This window comes from Neolamprologus brichardi, chromosome 10 (assembly GCF_056152115.1).
Source record: "Neolamprologus brichardi isolate AB-2024 chromosome 10, ASM5615211v1, whole genome shotgun sequence".
Taxonomy (NCBI): domain Eukaryota; kingdom Metazoa; phylum Chordata; class Actinopteri; order Cichliformes; family Cichlidae; genus Neolamprologus; species Neolamprologus brichardi.
The window spans coordinates 32,546,585-32,565,476 of NC_142113.1; the positions used below are offsets into that span (position 1 = coordinate 32,546,585).

Here is an 18,892-nt window from a genome sequence, read left to right on the forward strand (position 1 = left end):
GTTATTGGTAATACTTTTACCCAAATGCAGCACTTCTTTAATTACAAGCAGACATTACAAAGAAAGTTTTTTTCGTTGCCTTTCGTTTTTTACTTTTTTAGATGTCAGGACTGCTGGTGGATGAAAAAAAATATTTTTATAACAATAATGTTTTCTTTGGTCTTTAACACGCACTTCGGTGTCTGTTGCACCACTTCCTTAAAGCCTGATTAGATTAATCTTTGAATGAAGAAATCAAGAACTTTACACTCTAATGTAATGCCACTTTTCCCCATGGTACTGAATACTGATTAGGGAGTGGTGTGCAGTCGGGCCAGCAGCTCTGTGAGGCTTGAATTAGCTTTCTAACATGCTCACAGTAGTGATGCTCGATTTAATCAGTCAAAAACCAAAAATAATGGCACCACATGAATCGTAAGGGGTCACTAAAGTCATCAGGGTTAATCCTGAAGGAGCTGTCTGTGGATGCGAGTCTATAGTTTCTCAGATATTTGAATTTGACTAAATCAGGAAAGTAAATTTTTGGTAATTTTACACTTAAACAGCTCTCTCTGCATGTCTTTGTCCTTAGGAGTGACTGTGTTTGCTGCTCAGGATAAATCCATTTACCCTGACGCCATCATTAAACCCAAACTCATCATGCAGATGTTTCCTTTGTGTTGATGCTCCGAGCTTCATGAAGTCTAACAGAGGCCTCGTCTGTCCTGTTATCAGCAGGGACGAAACTTCACGCTTCTCCCCAACCGAATAAGCGATGCTGCCGACTCATCTGTCATCTAGATGCCTCCCGCACGTTATCACTTCGACTTGCTGCTCTCAGACCCTCGCGGCTGATGGCGTTCTGAAGGCCGAGCCGCCTGTGACGGACGAGACCAGCCGCAGGCGACGACAAGAGCGAGGGGGAAGCTTAAAGTTCGACGGATGTTCGAGCGAGCGAGGCCGAGATAAGACCTGTTCACAGGGGACGAGCGTGATGTGAGGGCGGCGTGTAATTAACGAACGAACCTCTACAGCTTCCTGACCGAGTCCTGCCACCGACAGGACAACAGAAACATTTACAAGAGACGACGACGGAGCTTTATCCAAAAATCATCGATTAGCCTGCTGAACGTTTCTTTCCCCGATTCATCGTCAACATTTGAAAAACAAAAATTCGTTTCATGATTGATGGAAAAGGACACTGCTGCTTTCAAATAATGTTTCTTATTAGAACACGAGTGACGTTTAATTCAATCATTTTTATCATGAGGCACTCATCTCTGGGAAACCACACAGATGGATGCAGACCACAGGGAAATACGTTTAACCTGTTTAAGGTGGACTGACACAAAAATAGCCCCAAACGTCTAAATTCCAGAAAAAAGGTATTTCTGTTTGCAGTGAAGGTGACGTAAAGCTGCTGGGAGATGAATAAATGCATTATTATTATTTTATCGACAAAACCAGGTCAGAAGAACTCGTCTTGTTTGGACTGGTGAGCCCGAAAAACCAGATTTGAGGAGAGGCTCCTGAGACTGCATTTATCCAGCTCCTAAATCCGCTCTGTGGGAAAGCAGAGTAGGGCAGAGGGCGGGGGTGTGGAGGGTGTTTGGGGGGGTCCTGTGTTGTTTGGGGTCAGCGTGTTTGGAGGTTTCTGCCTTTGTTCGAATCCCATCAAGTGTGAAAAACGGGGGCAGGCCTGAGGCCCTCCGCATCGTCTCTCCGCCCCGCCGGATCATCCCACTAAATCCGAACGCCGTTATAGGAAATGTTAACCTTTCAACCTGACAGCTCGCGCTCGCACGAGCAGTTCAGCTGACATAAACACGTAATTTACACTTTTACAGTTTGGTGACGCCACGAGAGACTCGAGGGTGGAAAAAGCTCCATTTCTTGCCTCCATTAACACCTGAACAGCGACGTTTCTGCACCCTCGGAGAGCTCGTGTCAGGCTGTGACGAGCGCACGTCTCCGGGAACAGAGGTGGAAATTTGTCCTCGATGTCTGTCTTTGTATCGATGACAAAATCTGCTGTAAATAAACCAAAAGCAGCCCAACAGCTCAGTTTTTAAACAAACCTCCATATTAGTGAAACTCTGATGAACTGTTGGAGATTTCAGCTTCCAGAATCTGAAACTGTAAAAGCTGTTGAATCAGATTCTAAAATTTTGGTTCCACAGACCTTTAAATGAGATTATTAACGATGCAAACAGCAAACGTCATTCCCATCATCACGCTGCGGACCCCTGGGGTCACATCCCACACTGAGCCTTTCGGCTCTTTGATGATTCAGCCGGTGAAACCGTTTGAATGCTGCAAATCTCAAAACCTGCTCAAACAGCTGTGATGAAGTTTCTTACTTATGAAACAGAAACATTCACGTTTCTCGTGTGTTACAGTGACTGAAGCTCACGCTGGGGTCAGACTGCCGCACATCACCTGAGCGCTGAACCCTGATCGTCTCACATGTTCAGAGAGGACAAAGCGCACTTTGGCTCTGCAAATAAGGTTTGTTTGTTTTTTCACAAATAAGCGTGTTTGTTTGCAGCCACTGAAAAAGAGTTTTGGTTTTTGCTCCACATGAGTCTAAATGTTGAGTTATTGACTGAAAACTAGAGGTGGGAATCACCATACATCCCACGATACGATATTATTGCAATTTTTTAAAAATATTTTGCGATATTCAGATTCTGTACATAAAGGTAAACTTTATCAATATTCATTTTCTCTAATATCAAAGTCTCACACTCAGTCTTTCTCTCATTTCAGTTTGATTGTTGACAAACTGAACGGTTTGTATTACAGTCTAGTCCAACTTAACTGAATCAACCATCTGGTACAATTATAGCTATTCTGAACTATGCAGTTTATGAAAACTATGCAGCCCCTTCAGCAACTGAAGAATTTGAAAGTAAATTAAAACAAAATAGAATTTTACATGAAATCAAAAAGTTTTAAACTTCATTAAAATAAAACATGTCTTAAATTAAAATAAGTAAACTGTCATGTTTATTGCTGCCAAAAACAAGTTAAACACATTTGGACAGTGAAGGAATGTCAGGATTCTTGCTCAGAAAAAGGATCAACATGCTCTGAAGTCAGAGCACAAAAACCTTTTTTGTAACAAAATATCGATTTCTGCTGTCCCTGTATCCATACATTATTAGCAAACAAAATATCACAATGCTACACAGTATCCATTTTTTCCCCCACCCCTGCTGAAAACAGTGACAAAATAACTCAGAATTCAAAGAAACGTCCCAGATAGTTACCTTGTCAAACATTGTCACACAGAACAACTCAGAGTTCAACAAGCTATACTATATTACCATCCATGTGCACGCCCCCTTGTGGACAGACTGAGTGAGGCGGTTAGGCTTCCTCGTGACCTCACCTGGCCTCGCGACCTGCAGCAGATGGCTCAGGTTCATGTTTCAGACTCAGCGTTTGTGTCCAAACAACCTTTAACAAAGGACACCTCTGATTTTTAATCAGGGGAACAGGTGGAGCTGTTATGACTGCTGCCTTATCGTGTTCAAGGACAGAGGCTGGAGTTTAACATTAAACCTGAAGTCCAAGTCAAATATTACCTCCTCTAAGCTAACCAGCTCCTCTACATGCTGCAGCTTCTGAAACTAAACAAATCGGCTCCTTCCCCTTTTTTTTCTGAGTCAAACACAAACAGAGAACAGGAAGGACGTGCCGGCACCAAAACCAGGCCGAGGTTTCTGAAATTCCTCTTTTTTTTCTCTGGGATTCACCTAAAACGTTGCTGCTCTGGATTCACAGGCTGCCGGGGAAATTCAGCTTGGTGACCTTCCTGCTCGGCTACGAAATGACAAACTCTAAACCTGAGAGTGCTTTTGGTGTTTCAGCACCAAAGTCCATGCAATAAACGTTTACTTTAATACATCACTGCAGCCAGTGGGGCTGCTGATCTGTGGGAGTGAGTCATTGTTAAACCAGTGAGCGCTGGTCTGTTTGCCTTCTTCAAAGACAGAAAACCTGTTATATAAAATTCCAAGATTAGAGATTAAAGCCTGATCTTTGTCTGTTAATAAATATTAATAATAATGTTTCAGTGCAGCAGCTCCAGATGTGGTGGTTTACACATCTGCCAGCAAAAGGTTGCTGGTTTGATCCCATTAGGGAGCAGCTGGGAGCAGCACTTCATATACACATAGTTTTACTTAGGCCATGGTTTGCTGTACGGTAGCCTAGAGGTGCCAAACAACACACCTGAAAACTGATTTTTTTCAAGTTTTTGATATCAGACTGATATCAGATTTTTAAGACCGATACTGATATCTGGTGATTTTACTGATCTGATATATTGGCCGATATTCTTTTCTTTCATTTATTATGTATTTTTATTTACTCGTTTGCACTTTGCCCAACTCAACACTCACAACATGGCCGAAGGGCGCTTCTCCTTTCTCCTCTTTACTCTTTACATTTTTATTTATCGGCAGCAGTAACTGCCGATACTGATCGATCAACAAATAGCCAAACGTTATATTTCAGTAAACAAAATCACTTCAATGATCGCCTTTTTAACTCTGGGCCCGCCCACTTCTATATACACGTCTGTACTGTATACTACTATTCTTATTGTATATATTGTATATCTTAGTCATCTGTTCCTGTGTCTCTCCTGCTGTTTTGAGCATGTACATGACAAAAGAATTTCCCTCGGGTAAATAAAGTTGTTCTTATTCTATAGTTTCAGATCACCACACTGCTGTTAGTCACTTCCTGTTAGTCACTTCCTGTGTTGGTCTCCTGTTCAAAAATCATTTTCCAAAATGCTAATTTTTCCTTTTTTTGCTGTTCCTGCTTCCTGTCGGGCTTTTGTGAAATGTTCTTGTTTTCTTAAATCTCATTTTTTTGGTTTAATGTTTAATCGTTTTGGGGGTTTTCCCAATGTTGTCACATTTTTTCCTGGAATGTTCCAAAGACGTGTTTCTTTCCCTGAATGTTGACGGGGTTTTCCTACACGACTAAAAAATGTTTTGCTTGTAATTGTGTTTTTATTTTGTTTTTTCTTTTCTGTTATTTTGCTTCATAGTTTTACTTCTTTGTTGTATTTTTGGTTTTGTTTTGTTTTTTACAAAACAAAGTCCAGTTTGGTTTCACTGTAGCGTTTTTTTTTTTATTTGATGTTTCTAAAAAGTTGTTGCGTTTTTCTTAGTGTTGTTGTGTTTTGCACCTTTGGGCCACCGTACTGCTCGGCAGGCCAAATGAATAATTTTTGACTTCACTAACTTCCTTACTGACCCTCTTGCACCATTTCCCAGTGCAGAAACGCCACAAAGGGGGATGATGGAAGCCTCCACCCCTTCTTTCCCCTCCTCCCTCCATCCCACCCACCGGCCTCGCCCCTCTTCCTGCTGGTTTAAGGATGCAGGGGCTCATCAGTATCTCTGGACCACCTCTCTCACACACACACCTCTGCATCACTTTGCACAAAAGCCTGAAATTGCTTCCAGCTGGGAGTGAAGCCGGTCCCGGCGGACTGAAGGCAAACAAAGCGCATTTTACGCGCACAGTGGCGCACATTTCCCCGCTGAGTCTGCACTGCGGGGCAGCTCGGGACCCCCCCGCCCCCTAAAAAAAAAAAAAGACCTGCAGCTCTCTGACACAAACTCTCTGCAGACCCGAAACAACCGCACCCCCCTCCGTCCCTACTTTACACCAGCTGTACTGACGATGATGATGAAGGTGGTGGTGCCCCAGTCCTCCCCTGTGCATCCTCAGCGCGCAACAACCCGAACAACGAAACCCCGAGAGGAGCCGTGAGAGGAGCGGGAGCAGAACCAGGAGAGGACAGGAGAGCAGGGCCGCGGGACTCACCAGTCGGTGTCCGAGGTCTCGTCGATGACGTCCTGGTAGGCGGTGAGCAGGGCCAGCCGGTTCTTGCCGAGATTCACAGCCATGTTTCCGTCCCTGCAAGCATCCAGCCGCTGCTGATGGAGAGAGACTCGGAGTGAGACTACAGGAGGACGACAGCAGCAGCAGGAGGAGGAGGAGGCGCTGACTGGTGGAAACAAAGAGAGGAGCGCGGTGTCCGCGGGGTCCTAGCGCCGGAAGGTCTGCCGGTCAGCTGTCCGATGGGTCCTAGTGCCGACCTTTCAACTCCTGCAGCTGCACAGAAACAGTTAAAGTTTCAATTTGTCCGAAAGGAGGAAGATTTGTGTGAATGTGCGTGTCACCGTGGTAAATCATTACTTTTACATTATTGCTGTTACTGTTTAACATGCGCTGGACTCAGATCGTCTTACAGCACTTACAAAAAACAAGGAGCTCGAGCAAAGAGGAAATATCAGGTAAAGAAGGTCAATAAGTACGAAACCAGGTGTGAATGTCAAACTTGCTGTTTTTCTGAAGGTTTGCTTGAGAACAATGCTGTGCTTTCTGCAGTGTCACTCAGTGTTTTAATTTGGTGAACCAAAGACAATCTCCCACTGATGTGGATAATAAAGTTTTTTTCTATTCTGTTCTAATCTACTCTGGTCTTTCCCTGTGACATCACACAGGTCCAGGAGAACAAAAAAAACTATGTGAAGTGAAGCTGTTGGACTTACAGGAGTTTCTGATCTCATTATGTGAAGCATTTCCAGCTGGAACAGCACCAGGTGAGAGTGACCTGTGATGTAAGCTTTTCTGTGGGCGGGGCTTTAACTGGTAAGTGGAGGGTTCCTGAGCACCCAGCATGCCTCACTCACAACAGGACCTTTCTACATGTAAGTGCTTTTGGTCTAAGATCCACACTGATGAACACATCAGGATGTTTGGCACGCAGACTGGAGCAGCTGGGAATTGAACCACCAATCTTCTCATTAGCTGATGACCTGCAGAGTGATAAGGAGTCTGTAATCTTCCTCAGAGTAACACATGAAACATTATGTGCCTACTTTGTGTTTTCTGTAAGTTTCTCTGATCTGAGTTTGGTGAAATAGTCAGGTGGAAGCAGGTAAAACCTGCAGTTCCTCTGGTGGCCACCAGAGGCTCCTGTCGTAGACTTTCACATAAAAATGTTGAACTTTACAGCAGAAATAAGCACGTTTACAGAAACAGTTTGGGTCTCTGTGGATCATTTCCTCGTTTATAATTGCAGCACGGCAGGTGATTGTTTTTAAAACGCTTCTTTTTTAACTTGATTGAGGCTTCAGGTTTGGCGTGTAGCTCCTCTGGTTAGAGCTGCAGCTGCTAGTCTCGGCCTTGGCTGTCTGGAGTCACTGAACTCGACCTGCGGTGCGAGTTTGTGCTGCGTCCTTGAAGTCTGTCCTCTAAGTTTGGGTGAATTAAAGTCTAAGAGTTTGTTAGCCTGTTATTTAGCTCTCAATATTAGAGGGTGCAGTGTCAGTGTGATGCATTAGCTTAAAAACCAGTCTTGCTAGGAGTAGCTGATCACTTCCACCCTCTTGTCCAAATATGGTCACTTCCAGCTCCAAACAAACCAAGATGGCTGCACTTAGACTTCAAACTGTGAGTGCAGCAACCAAAGGTGGCCTCCTCCTCCTCTTAGCTTTCAGGGCTTCTTCTTTGACAATCTGTGGATTAAAAACCTTTTTAGGACTGTAATGGGGGCATCAACCACTTCAGAAGGAGCCTCCATTAGTCGGGTGGTGCATCAGTGAAGTCGTCTGGAGGCATGTGGGTCCCATGTTTTCTTAATAACAAGTCTCTCATGAAAACCACTAAGTGGCAGAGCTGCCCGGTAAGTTTGCCTGTTGCTATGGATTCCAGCATGGCGGTCCTGTTTTAAAAAGCAGATCAGATGATGAGCGCTGAGGAGCAGCTGGAACAGCTGACCTCTGTCAGCCTCTGTGGGCTGATTTGTTTGTGAGGTCAGCAGGACCTGATGACACCGCCGCCTCCTCGGACCAATCCCTGACTCAGACCAATCCCTGACTCAGACCAATCCCTGACTCAGACCGTCTCCAGTAGTGATGGGACGGTCGCGAACGAAGTGGCTCTTAGAGCCGACTCTTTCAAGTGAATGATGCCAGATTTTTTTTTTTCTTTCTCTCACTTTTTTCGCTTCACGCAGTTACAGTTGCATTTTATTGTGTTGTGGTTTGCAGTGTTTTGTGTTGTTTCCTTTTTAAATTTGTTTAAAAGGAAAGATCTGAAAATTGAAAGCTGAATTGTAAATAGTTGATTTTTGTATATTATAATTTATTTTTTTACATTTTGTGTGGTGTGAGTAAATAAAATAATATTTATATATTAAACATATAAATAAATAAATAAATAAATAAAAAAAAACATTTTTTTACATTAGTAGTTCATTTTGTGGATAATTTTATATTGTTGCTGATAATAAATTCATTAAAGCAACAAAGCGACCTGAAGAGCCGCTTGGGAGCTGAAAGAGTCGGCTCTCTAAAAAGAGCTGGAATTCCCGTCACTAGTCTCAGGACCGCTCGCCAGATCGCACTCCCAGTGTTTTGTGGATGGTTTGGAGCAGTGTTGGGAAGGTTACTTTTAAAATGTATTCCATTACAGAATACATGCCCTAAAATGTATTCTGTAACGTATTCTGACTACTTTGGATTACTTAATATATTATCATGCTGTTTACAACTACATGAATGTACTATTGCTGTGATTTATTACTGTTACTGAAGGTCCGCGGCTCCGAACCGTAGTAAAGGGACCTCTGGCTAATACGGTGGGTTCTGTGTCGGCTCGTAGCTGAAAACTAGCTTTACTTTGTTGTCTGGGTCAACTTTGCTAGCAGAGACAGAGAGAGGCGTTGAAAGGCTGCTCCAACAGAACTTATTGTTTCAGAGGAAAACACGAACACGGTGTACAGTCGAGTCTTAATAGCTTACTTACAGCTGGGCTCGTCAGGCTCTCTTCTTGGCTGCAGTGGTTATTATTATATTTACATGCTTCCAGCTCCCGTTTCTGCTCGATGACAGCTCGTACTTTTCCTTTTTCTCCCTCCCTCGCTCACAGACACATAACGGGTATGGCAGTCCATTCTCCCTGCAGCACGGACTACACTGCCTATGATGCTACATTCTTTAGAGCTATACCTGTAGCATTCTGCCTGTTAGCTTAGCACAACAACAACAACAACAAAAAGGCCTCTCTCACCCAGGAAACACGCAGAGAGAGAGCGTCACCCTGTAACCATGGCAACCGTAACGCTGCCGCCTGGAACAACAGAACGTAGCTGTCAAACAAACCCAAACAGTCCTGACCCGCCACAATATGAAACGGGGAAGTACCGCCGTGTAATCCATTTATTTCAACAAAGTAACTGTATTCTAAATACCACCTTTTTAAACGGTAACTGTAACGGAATACAGTTACTCATATTTTGTATTTTAAATACGTAACGGCGGTACATGTATTCCGTTACTCCCCAACACTGGTTTGGAGGCAGTTTGTACATGAAGCAGGAAACAAGCTGAATACTGAAGACGGGTGAAGTTAACAGTTAAAACCAGTTTATTGTTTCTTGTGTTTTCAACATTAGTATTAATATAAATACTCTGCTCCATCTGAATTAAGTATTTACCAGATGAAAAACTGCAGCGCAGACAGATGTCGACAGCTTCATTCAAAGAAACACAGATGAGACTATAACACAGAAATTAAATGTTGAGTCTGCTTTCGATAAATAAAGTTACATTTGAACATTAAACAGTTTCCACAGATTGTTTACCTGAGCCTGATTTTGTTTTTTAACATGAATTGTGTGTCATTCGTTGTTTGATGACGTGTCAGACTCATCGCTGTTACGCAGACGTTTTTAAACGTGTTGTCGGTCAGATCAGCAGGACGGCGGGAGGTCTGGGCTTCGAGTGGATTCATCTGTGGACCAAATGAAGCACGACTTCAGACTTTTGTGGTGATTTAATCTTTGAGAGAACAGAAATAGGGAGATCAATAATTTGTTGACAAAGACTTTTTTTGTAGTTTTGCTTCTTAACAACATCACAGTGGATTTCAATCAATCAACACATGATAGAAGTTATGAGGTAACTTGTAAAAAGCATCAATTCTTATGTACAGTGGCTAATTTTCAGGTTACCTGCTGAAATGTGATTGGTCGATGTTCCTACGACTATAAATGAGAAAAAAAACTGAAATGAAAAAGGACCAAAATGTTCATGTTAAAGTGCAGAAATGTACCTGAGTATGACGTGCTGCCAACAGCATGAGACTTCTGCACTGACAGCAGCTCTTCATGTTGACCTTCAAACAGTTAGATGGACAGAAGCGTCCACGGTCAGCTGATCCACTTCAGACTCAGCTGGTGTGTTTCTGAGGACGTCGATGAGCTCAGTGTTGAGTTTCAGGTCGTTTGGTTGAGCGGTTCTCGTATTTTGGGCCAAAGATGTTTCCTGTTGGGGCGACTGCTCCACTCTGTGTGCAGGGGGAGGAGCTAATACACACACACACACACACACACACACACACTTGTTTCACTATCTTTGTGAGGACATTCAGTGGCATTAATGCATTCCTGAGTCTCTTATGTTCACGTTTAATCACCACATGTACACACAAAGGTTGTTTTTTTCTTATTACTAAGACGTCAGGCTCTCATCTGCACAAAGAGCGGCTGCATCCAGAGAAAAACGTGCTGCAGGTCCCTGAAAGTAGCCGCCACCGCTCAGTTGGTAACAGAATCTGAACCCAAGCATTATTTTTCTTACTGTTGTAGCTGTCTGGAGATTTCCTCCAGTTCAGCCATGAAAACTCAGACCGTTGAGTCGTTTGAAGCTTCTACAGGAGGATGTGGCGACCGCAGGTTAGCCTTGTGTCAGCTAACCTGGCTGATAACCCGAACCTCTGACTTCAGAAAGCTAACATTTCAACAGGCGTTACGCTAAAGTTTTGAAACATGGAGGCCAAAAACTAATGTATAAAAGATGATTCGACTTTTAACATTAGTTCATTTCTGTCTGATTTTCAGATTAAGAGTTTTAGGGTTAAAGGAAGAATTTGGTGAATTTTGGGTAAGTTTGGCACTCTGAGGGTGAACATGGGCACACTGGGGTTACATACTGCTACTGCAAGTCTTCTTTGTTTTAGCTACAATTTACAGGTGATCCCTAAATGCATCATGAAAGCAGACGTGTGAGTGTGATGGTATAGCTCTGACTGAGAGGAGCTGCTGTGTTACGACGCTGAAGTTCAGACAAATGAAACGTGAGATATGTGTGGCAGCAGCACACAAATCCCACATTAAACTCTTCACAGCATGGAACAAAAAACAGCCTGAGCTTTTATTGTCGATCACACGAGGTGAAACAAACAGAAGACGTTCTTACAGTGTGAGTTAAACAGGACACTGACAGTGTGGTGGGGAGTGCAAAGACACATCAGGTTTGTATGAAAGCTATAAAATCTGGTTGAAGCTGGAGATTACCGACGCCAAACTCGGACAAAACGAATCTCTGATGACCGAATGGCCCAAGAATGTCTCTCGAAGCCTTTGAGGGTTTTTGGGGACCCTGTGAGCAATGAGACTTTAAAATGAGCTTCTTTTCTCCCCGTTTCCTGGAAAAGTTGACATTTAGGAGGTTTTTCCCGGCTGGCGGCGGTGGCCGTTGCTGTGGAAACCAGGCTGCCTCAGAGAGCTGAACCCCACGCAGGCCGCCTCGGTGTTTGTCTCCCGAGCGGGCCCGCCGGCTGGCGCCGAGCCCACATACCTTCCCTCGGCTCTCAGAGGCCAGAGGATAATGGAGGAGGGGCGGGGGCGCTGGTGGCGCTTTAATTGGCACAGACAGCGATTATGTTCAAGGTGAAGCTGCTGAAACGCGCTCGGCCCACCATTCAGCTCTCTGAACCCCGCTGCACTCGTTGTGTTTATTTGCATGCAAAGCGACCCTTTAGCTCCACACTAAATAACTGACACTTTACCACGACTGCAAAAGTCTGCAGCACCTTTCAAAAACCTCCACACTACACCGTGCACACGTTTACTCCTCACAGTACTGATGCATCATGGGATCATAAATTACTGCCAGCATTCTCTCCTGTCAGACGACTGAAACACTGTGTGCTCGGCCGGTTTGTGGGAGTGGGTACAGCGAGGCTCTGATGAAAAAACTATTTTCAGCTCTGCACCATCATTCAAGATTAGGCACAAAAACCTGCCGAGATGAATTTAATGAAAGCTGGTGTAGAGGCGGAAAACTTTTCAAATTTGATGCAGAATCGAGTTCAAAAAAGAAAAAGAAAAAAAGATTTTGCACAGCAGGATTTCTCTGAGTGCAACTTTAAAAAAAATGTTTAAATCAGCCTTAAAATAATCTTTTTCATTTTTATTTTATTTTTCATTTCCTCTCGTGGCCACTTTGGTAGAAAAATCCTTTAATTGTCCCACGAGGGGAAATGTGGGTGTAACAGCAGTAAGAAAGACGCATATACAAACAAACAGTACACAACACACAGGAACACACACAACTTTTACATATTTATATCAAGGACTCTTGGGGCTGCCTTCAGCAGTGAGTCCGCCTTCATACACTCCTGTGTTCAGCTGTCCAGCAGAGTTTCCTGCTCACGAATGATCCAGCTGGATACTGGATTTAGGGGCGTGGCTACTTTGATTAATCATGTTTGTTAATATTACCTGAAAATTCCAGTATCATCCAAATATGGTCACTTCTTACTGTAAAACAGACAAAAAAAGCAACAGGACAGTGGTCCACGCACCAAAGTTGCAAAACCCAGAAACTAATGGCTACGTCCATCTTTTACGTACAGTCTTTGTCCACGTGTGACGTATATTTGAATCCTCAATGTTGCGTTGCAGCTTTTTCCAAATGCACGTGACAGTTTTTGACAGCTCGCTCTGCTCAGCCTAACTGCAGCACGAAGGCTCGACACGTGAAACGATTCATGGCTTTGTGTGGAGCTGAAGGCGTCTGTCGGGGCTTTACAGGCGAAGGAGACCAAACACGGAGCTAAAAGACGGCGCGTTGGTCAGAGTGTGTTGAGCTGTCATGTTTAACCTTTAAAAATCTGTTTGTGATGTTTCTCACTTTCAGCTTTCTGGATGAAAACGTGCTTCCTGGACTCGCTGTGACTAGTCCCGCCCCTCATTTGTTCAGGAGGTCTGAGTGCGAGCAGCATCGCTGGGTCTGACGCTGCCGACATCAGGACTATCGATCGATGATCGATTACAGCATGTCGGCCAAAACAGTTTTACTATCTTTGAGTTTTTATTTTACGTTTTGAATGATTAGAAACACAAAAGAAACTTTTAACTTCAAACTGTGAAAATCTTTGACTTTCAGGTCGATTAATGTTTCATTTTTGGAGTTCGTCGTCTGCCCGACCCACAGCAACAGAAAGGTTTCACACCTGTCCTCGTGTACGGGAGCAAAGCTGGGACACAAACAGGAAACGTGTCGACGTGCTTCATCAGGAGGAGGAGGAGGGTCGGATCGATGATGTCACATCAGGAAAACTCAAAGGGAAAAGAAGTGGAGGAGGCCGAAGGAGAGAAGCCATCATGGGCAGAAGGAAAGGACGCCGAGGGAGAGACCGAGCATCCTGGAGGACGATGAACGCCGGCGCCATTCAGCGAGGCACTAACACAGAATCTGACTCCATCGGCCTCTTTTACCCGGCCGCCGTCGTGGCGGGCAGAAAACGTTTCCTTTGTGGTCGTTGCGTTGGTGCTGAGCTCATGAGGGCCGCCAACATAGGGGCGTGGCCTGTTTGATTGACAGGTGGAGGTGACACAGGTGGAGGTGTGACGCTGCTGCACACTTTGTTTCTTTACTCCAGTGTAAACGCTCCCGCCCCAAAAACCAAGATGGCGTGACCCAAACTCCAAACTTCAGCCGCTGACGTCACCGTGGCTTCGGTTTCTGGTTTGCACCAATCCGCTGCAGTTTCACTAACAGCGGGCGGACACTGCGAGGTTAAAAACAGCGAGCTGGGTTTGAGTCCCACCCTCCTCCGTCTCCTCGCTGCACCATCAAAGATGAAATCCTCCAAACTGAGCTCGATGTTTTCACTCTGACATTTAAGACAGAAGCTCCGCCTACTGAAAATAATGACCTCACGACTGGGATTAAACAGCGGCCGCTCTCTCACGCTCAGGGTTTCGTATTTAAACTCACGATTCGTGCAGGTTCGCACCATTTTTGACTCGTGAAGTTCAGTTTTTGCTCAACACAGAAGCAGTTTTAGTCTTTTCTGTTTTCCTTCGTTTAAACGAGTCTCATATCCGCTTGGTTCCAGTGAAAGAAAATAAGACGCAGGAACAGAAAAAGTAGGAATCTGTGACGTTCACGCACACACAGGATGTTTGGTTCAATCTCACACGCTCTTATTTTGAAGTTTCCAGCAGATAAATGGGATAAATCGGTGGATTCGTTGCTGTTTCTTTGCAGTAAAAACTGGAGGAAACAAAAGGTTTCTCTGGTCCTTTGTCCAAACCTCGCTGCCGTGTGACGGCGGGGTATTGATCGATCCATTGATCAGCATCTACATAGGGACGCCTGGAGGAGGAGGCCGACACGTGGACAGATGGAAGACAAAGGAAAAGCAGAGGTTCACTTCCCATCTGTGTGTGAGACAGAGCGTCTCCCCTTTTGTCCATCATCAGTCACGTCTCTTAGTTTTCCTTTATTTCCTGATGGGATCAAATAGAAGCTCCACAAATCCAAACTCTGTCATTTAGTTTGTCTCTAAGCTCCTAAATCTGCTCCTCCGATGAGTCGACGCGTTTGGATCCTCTGAAATGAAAGATGTTCATCACAGCAGGAAGAGAAATTATGAAGATCCGACCAAGTAAAGAGGCGTAGAGCAATAAAAAAAACTGTGTGGGTGTGAAACGAGCTGAAGATCGGCTCTGAACGCCGTGACCACGAGCTTTAAACCAGCATGTGTGAGAGCACCTTCACAGAGCTTTAAAGCCTGAAGATCTCACATCACGAGGCGTTAATCATCATTCATACACGAAACATCACGTGACCTGAAAAAGGGACAAAAAGGGAGAAGCTGAAGTTTAAACCCAGTTAAAGATGTTCATTTCCTAACTGGACTCCTTCAGTGTCCTGTGGTCCTGGAGAAACGAGCACAGGCGTTGCTCTGGTGGGATTTTTATCCCATTCTTCCAGATGAATGTGAAAGCTTGACTTCTGTGAACTCGGACTTTTGCTTTTTTCCACAGATTCCTTCGGTGATTGAGTGGGCCGCTGCAGCTGCTTTATTTTCCTTGGCTGTGTGCTGGAAATCAGCCTGTTCCCACCTCCAGACTCCACTGTTGGGGCCTGATGGGCAGCATGGTCTCGCCTTCAAACACGGTGCACAATGACGGATCCTCCCAGGAGTTCGTTGGCGTTAAGCGAGGCAAACTTGCTCTCTGTGAAGCTCCCCGCAAGCGACCCTTCACCCTTCTGACTCCTCTGTCCGGCGTGTCGTCAGTAAGGTTCAGAGCGGCGAGGTTGTGAAGGTTTTGGGAGATTTCTTTGCTTTTACCTGTGCGACAAACTGATGGTGAAAACATTTTATCGGCCTCAGTCAGCTGATATCAGTTTGGGGGCCGGCTTACTTTCTAATCACAGGTTTCAGCTGTTTCTTGGCTTCGTGCCGCTTCGCTGTGCCATTCGATTTTATTACACAGAGCTAATTCTCACGGAGATGCTGCTCCTCTACATCCAGCCGCGGTAACATCTGACTCGGGCGCCTCCCACAGGTGAGGCGTTTCAAGCATGTCCAGCGTGGAGGAGGCCGTTACACCTCCGAGCTGTAGCATTCCAGCTAGATTTTATTCAGACGATGCACTCAATGATCATTCCGGATGGACCATGGTGGGTATTCCAACCCATTTATTCTCAAGTTACCACAGACACATCGTAAGAGCTGTAATCATGACATAAAACAAAATAAACATTCACTTGGTAGATTGATTCACGTTTCCGTTATGCTAATTAATTCACAGAAAAGGCACAGGAGGTGCTAGCATCAGCCTGCTAGATCACTCATAAACTTATTAACAATCAAATAATACATTTACAAATTGTCCGAAATGTAAACAACAAGTACAACAAACAAACATACCTGTTCGCCTTCCAGCTAGATGCTAATTTAAAGATGGATGGAAAACGGTAACTTTCTCATTAACCGTTTCTATGGCAAACAGTAGCAGTACGATCTTCCTTCCCGGAAGTTTCCCGTTCCGAATTTCAAAATAAGAGTCTAATCTATATTATAAGGTATAATTCGTTCAGGGATTTAACTGTTTGAAAAATATCAATAAGATAAATAATCTGGGTCATTTACACGAGCTGCCTCGGTTTCCCTCAGAAACGTCCAAGTAAACGAACCGATTTGATGGTGAACTCTTTTATTGCAGCAACTCTCAGGAGGATATGTTCTGCAGCTGCCTCCCTCCCCACTGTGATGCAGTTTAACAATGTTTTTATGACTAAATGTGATCAAATCAGAGTTACTGTTGAGTTTATAAATGTGTTTAAAGGACTGGAAACATCTAAGAGACATAAGATAACTCTGAGTTGTGTTTTCACTGGTGGAATGGTCACAGCAGGCTCACAGGGTGGATCAATCAAAAGGTCCTAAAGCACGTCCTGTGGTGCTGTGAGCGTTTCAGATGTTATTTAGGAACTGTAGATTCGTTTTTACATGTTTCAGTCACATCGTGAGTCCCTTTGTGACATCCTCCATTTCAGTTTCAGGGAGTCGTGACGAACAAAAGGAACCTCTGATCAATAAAACATCTCGTTTAATTTGTTTTTGTCAGACGATAATCTGCACTCGGACCGTCTGACACATTCTCAGTGTCAGACTTTTCTGTCTTTGCAGCTGAAGCTGTGTTTTCATTGACATTATTCGATTTCTTTCTCCTGTCTGGTTTTTATTTTTACAGTTGAGTGCAGACAAAGACTGGAGACTTCAGAAAGAAATATTTATGAGTCTCAAGGGGTTAAAAGTCTGCAGGAAAAACACAACTCGCATACCAAACCAATGAGACGGAGCCCCACGGTGAGTTCTGTAATCCAGAGCAGAGACCGAAAGACACCGAAATACACAAAGTCTGCAGGAACACAAACGTCTCACAGAGGCTCAAGTGTTCAAAATGAAGTGGCTGAATCTAAACTTTCAGCTGTTTTAGACACATGACACAGAAAAATACATTTCCTCATGAGGTGAATAGAAAAGCTGATATTTGAATCCGACTCTCAGCTCATCATTCAAACTAAAACGACATTTTTATTCCCAAAAAGGAGCCAGAGTTGGAATCTGAGCACAGATTTACAAGCTGAGGCCGGCAAACATTTCCAGTTCTTTCCAAGGAGAGAGAAGAAAAAAACAACTGTATGTCGAAACTATTGACTGTATGTAAAAATGGATGGTTCCCATCTTGAAGTCACCATTGTTTTAAAGCTCCTGCCTGTGACCGTGTTTGAGTTATCAGCTAACACGAGCTAGCCTGGTCAGCAAGCTTATAGCTAATTAACAGTAACAGCTGAAGAGTGGTCTCAGAGAGGCCGCAGCACAAACAAGCCAAATAGTGTCCCAAAACGTCGGCTGCATCCTTCGGAGGACCCGGCCTTCGCGGTCTACGTGGGCCGGGACCTTCAAAGACCGAGAAGGCCGGAAGTGCGAGGCTGTGAAACTGGACGGTCTAGCCTTCAGATTAGCGTCACCGCTGTGTCGGTGGAGTTTAATAAACTCGGCCGTCTGCTCCTTGCTATCTAAAATATAACAGGACACTGGCGTAAATTCTCGACCGTCTCACACTTCTGTTTAATCAGTTTTCTGTTTAACGTTTATTCAGCTGCGTGAAAATCCCGGAGGAAACCACCTGATGGATTAATAAAGTTTTATTTAATCTAATAATCTAATAACTTTGATCTCAGCCAAACCGATTTACTCCGGAACAAATAAAACACCGAAAAAGGGTAAAAGAAATTACATTTTTAAGTTATCGGAGTGACTTATATATCATGTTTAACCTGAGTAGTGAAAGAGCGGGGGTCTGAAAACAATGAAGCCGGGAGTCCGGTGCTCTCGCCGACTGGAGTGACCATTGAACCCCCCGGCTCGCTATCGAGCGTGTGGGTAACAGACGTCTCCGAAAACGTCGGCACACTTTTGCAAATATGCGATATCTTGATAAACCAAGCAGATATTTGTAATTTACACAGCTACTTTCTCGCCTGAAAATATGTTAAAAGTTTATTTTGTGACCCAGAAAGATAAGTAATAAAGAATAATAAGAGTAATTTTAAAACTCAGTAGCGGCCGCCATTGTTGGCAGCTGAAATTTGGCTGGGCCGCGCTATGAATTCTGGGATATGGTGGGCCACGAACGACACACCCGACCCATCCTTCAAACGAATTGGGACAGCCTTCGTCGCCTGGCTGTGACGTAATCGGCCTTCAAATGCGGCCTCTGGAGGATGCAGCCGACGTTTTGGGACACAGCTATAACATCATAATTTCAATAAAGATGGCAAAGACTACAAAATTATGTGAATTCAGGGTTCCCGATGGACACGTTAGCAAAGAATAAACTAGTCTGCATGTTTCACGCTGGTTTTCATTAGTTTCACAGTTTTCTTTTTAAATTATTATAATTTGAAAAACTATGTCAGATGAGAGGTTGATGTTATGATATGACTGGTGTAACAACACAGTCACTCAGCGTTTGCGTTAACGCTGGCTGTGCTGAAACATCTGACAGTGTTGTTATTATTTGTGTTAATTTAAACATCAGTGTCGATTAACACACTTTGGTTTAATTGAACTACATCACCCTCCTTAAAATTCATCTCATTGTGACGTCACCTCCATGAGTTAGGTCATTGGTGTCAAAGGTCAAACCTGCATGTCTTCATCTACAGACTTCTGTAAACAGTGCGCACACACACTGTGAGTAACAGCGCTCCTGCAGCAGACT

General features: G+C 44.1%; 1 protein-coding gene and 1 long non-coding RNA gene across 7 annotated transcripts in view; both read right to left on the minus strand.

Annotated features, from left to right (window-relative positions):
• dbn1 (drebrin 1) overlaps positions 1–6,022 on the minus strand; it is a 141,534-nt gene extending 135,512 nt beyond the window's left edge. For 3 of the 6 annotated variants that reach the window (XM_087847542.1, XM_087847543.1, XM_087847537.1), the window contains exon 1: positions 5,833–6,021. In XM_087847542.1, coding sequence (XP_087703668.1) covers positions 5,833–5,915 — 83 coding nt within the window. In that variant the 5' untranslated portion in view covers positions 5,916–6,021. Of the gene's footprint in view, positions 1–5,832 lie in introns of all 6 variants that reach the window. The other 3 variants (XM_087847538.1, XM_087847540.1, XM_087847541.1) reach the window with 2 other exon arrangements.
• A 3,409-nt stretch (positions 6,023–9,431) lies between these two features.
• Positions 9,432–16,129, minus strand: LOC102780181 (uncharacterized). Its single transcript, XR_004843456.2, has 3 exons — positions 16,030–16,129; positions 10,132–10,384; positions 9,432–9,857 (listed from the first exon to the last, which is right to left on the minus strand). It is a non-coding gene; the product is annotated as an uncharacterized LOC102780181 (long non-coding RNA).
• Positions 16,130–18,892: the final 2,763 nt, after the last annotated feature.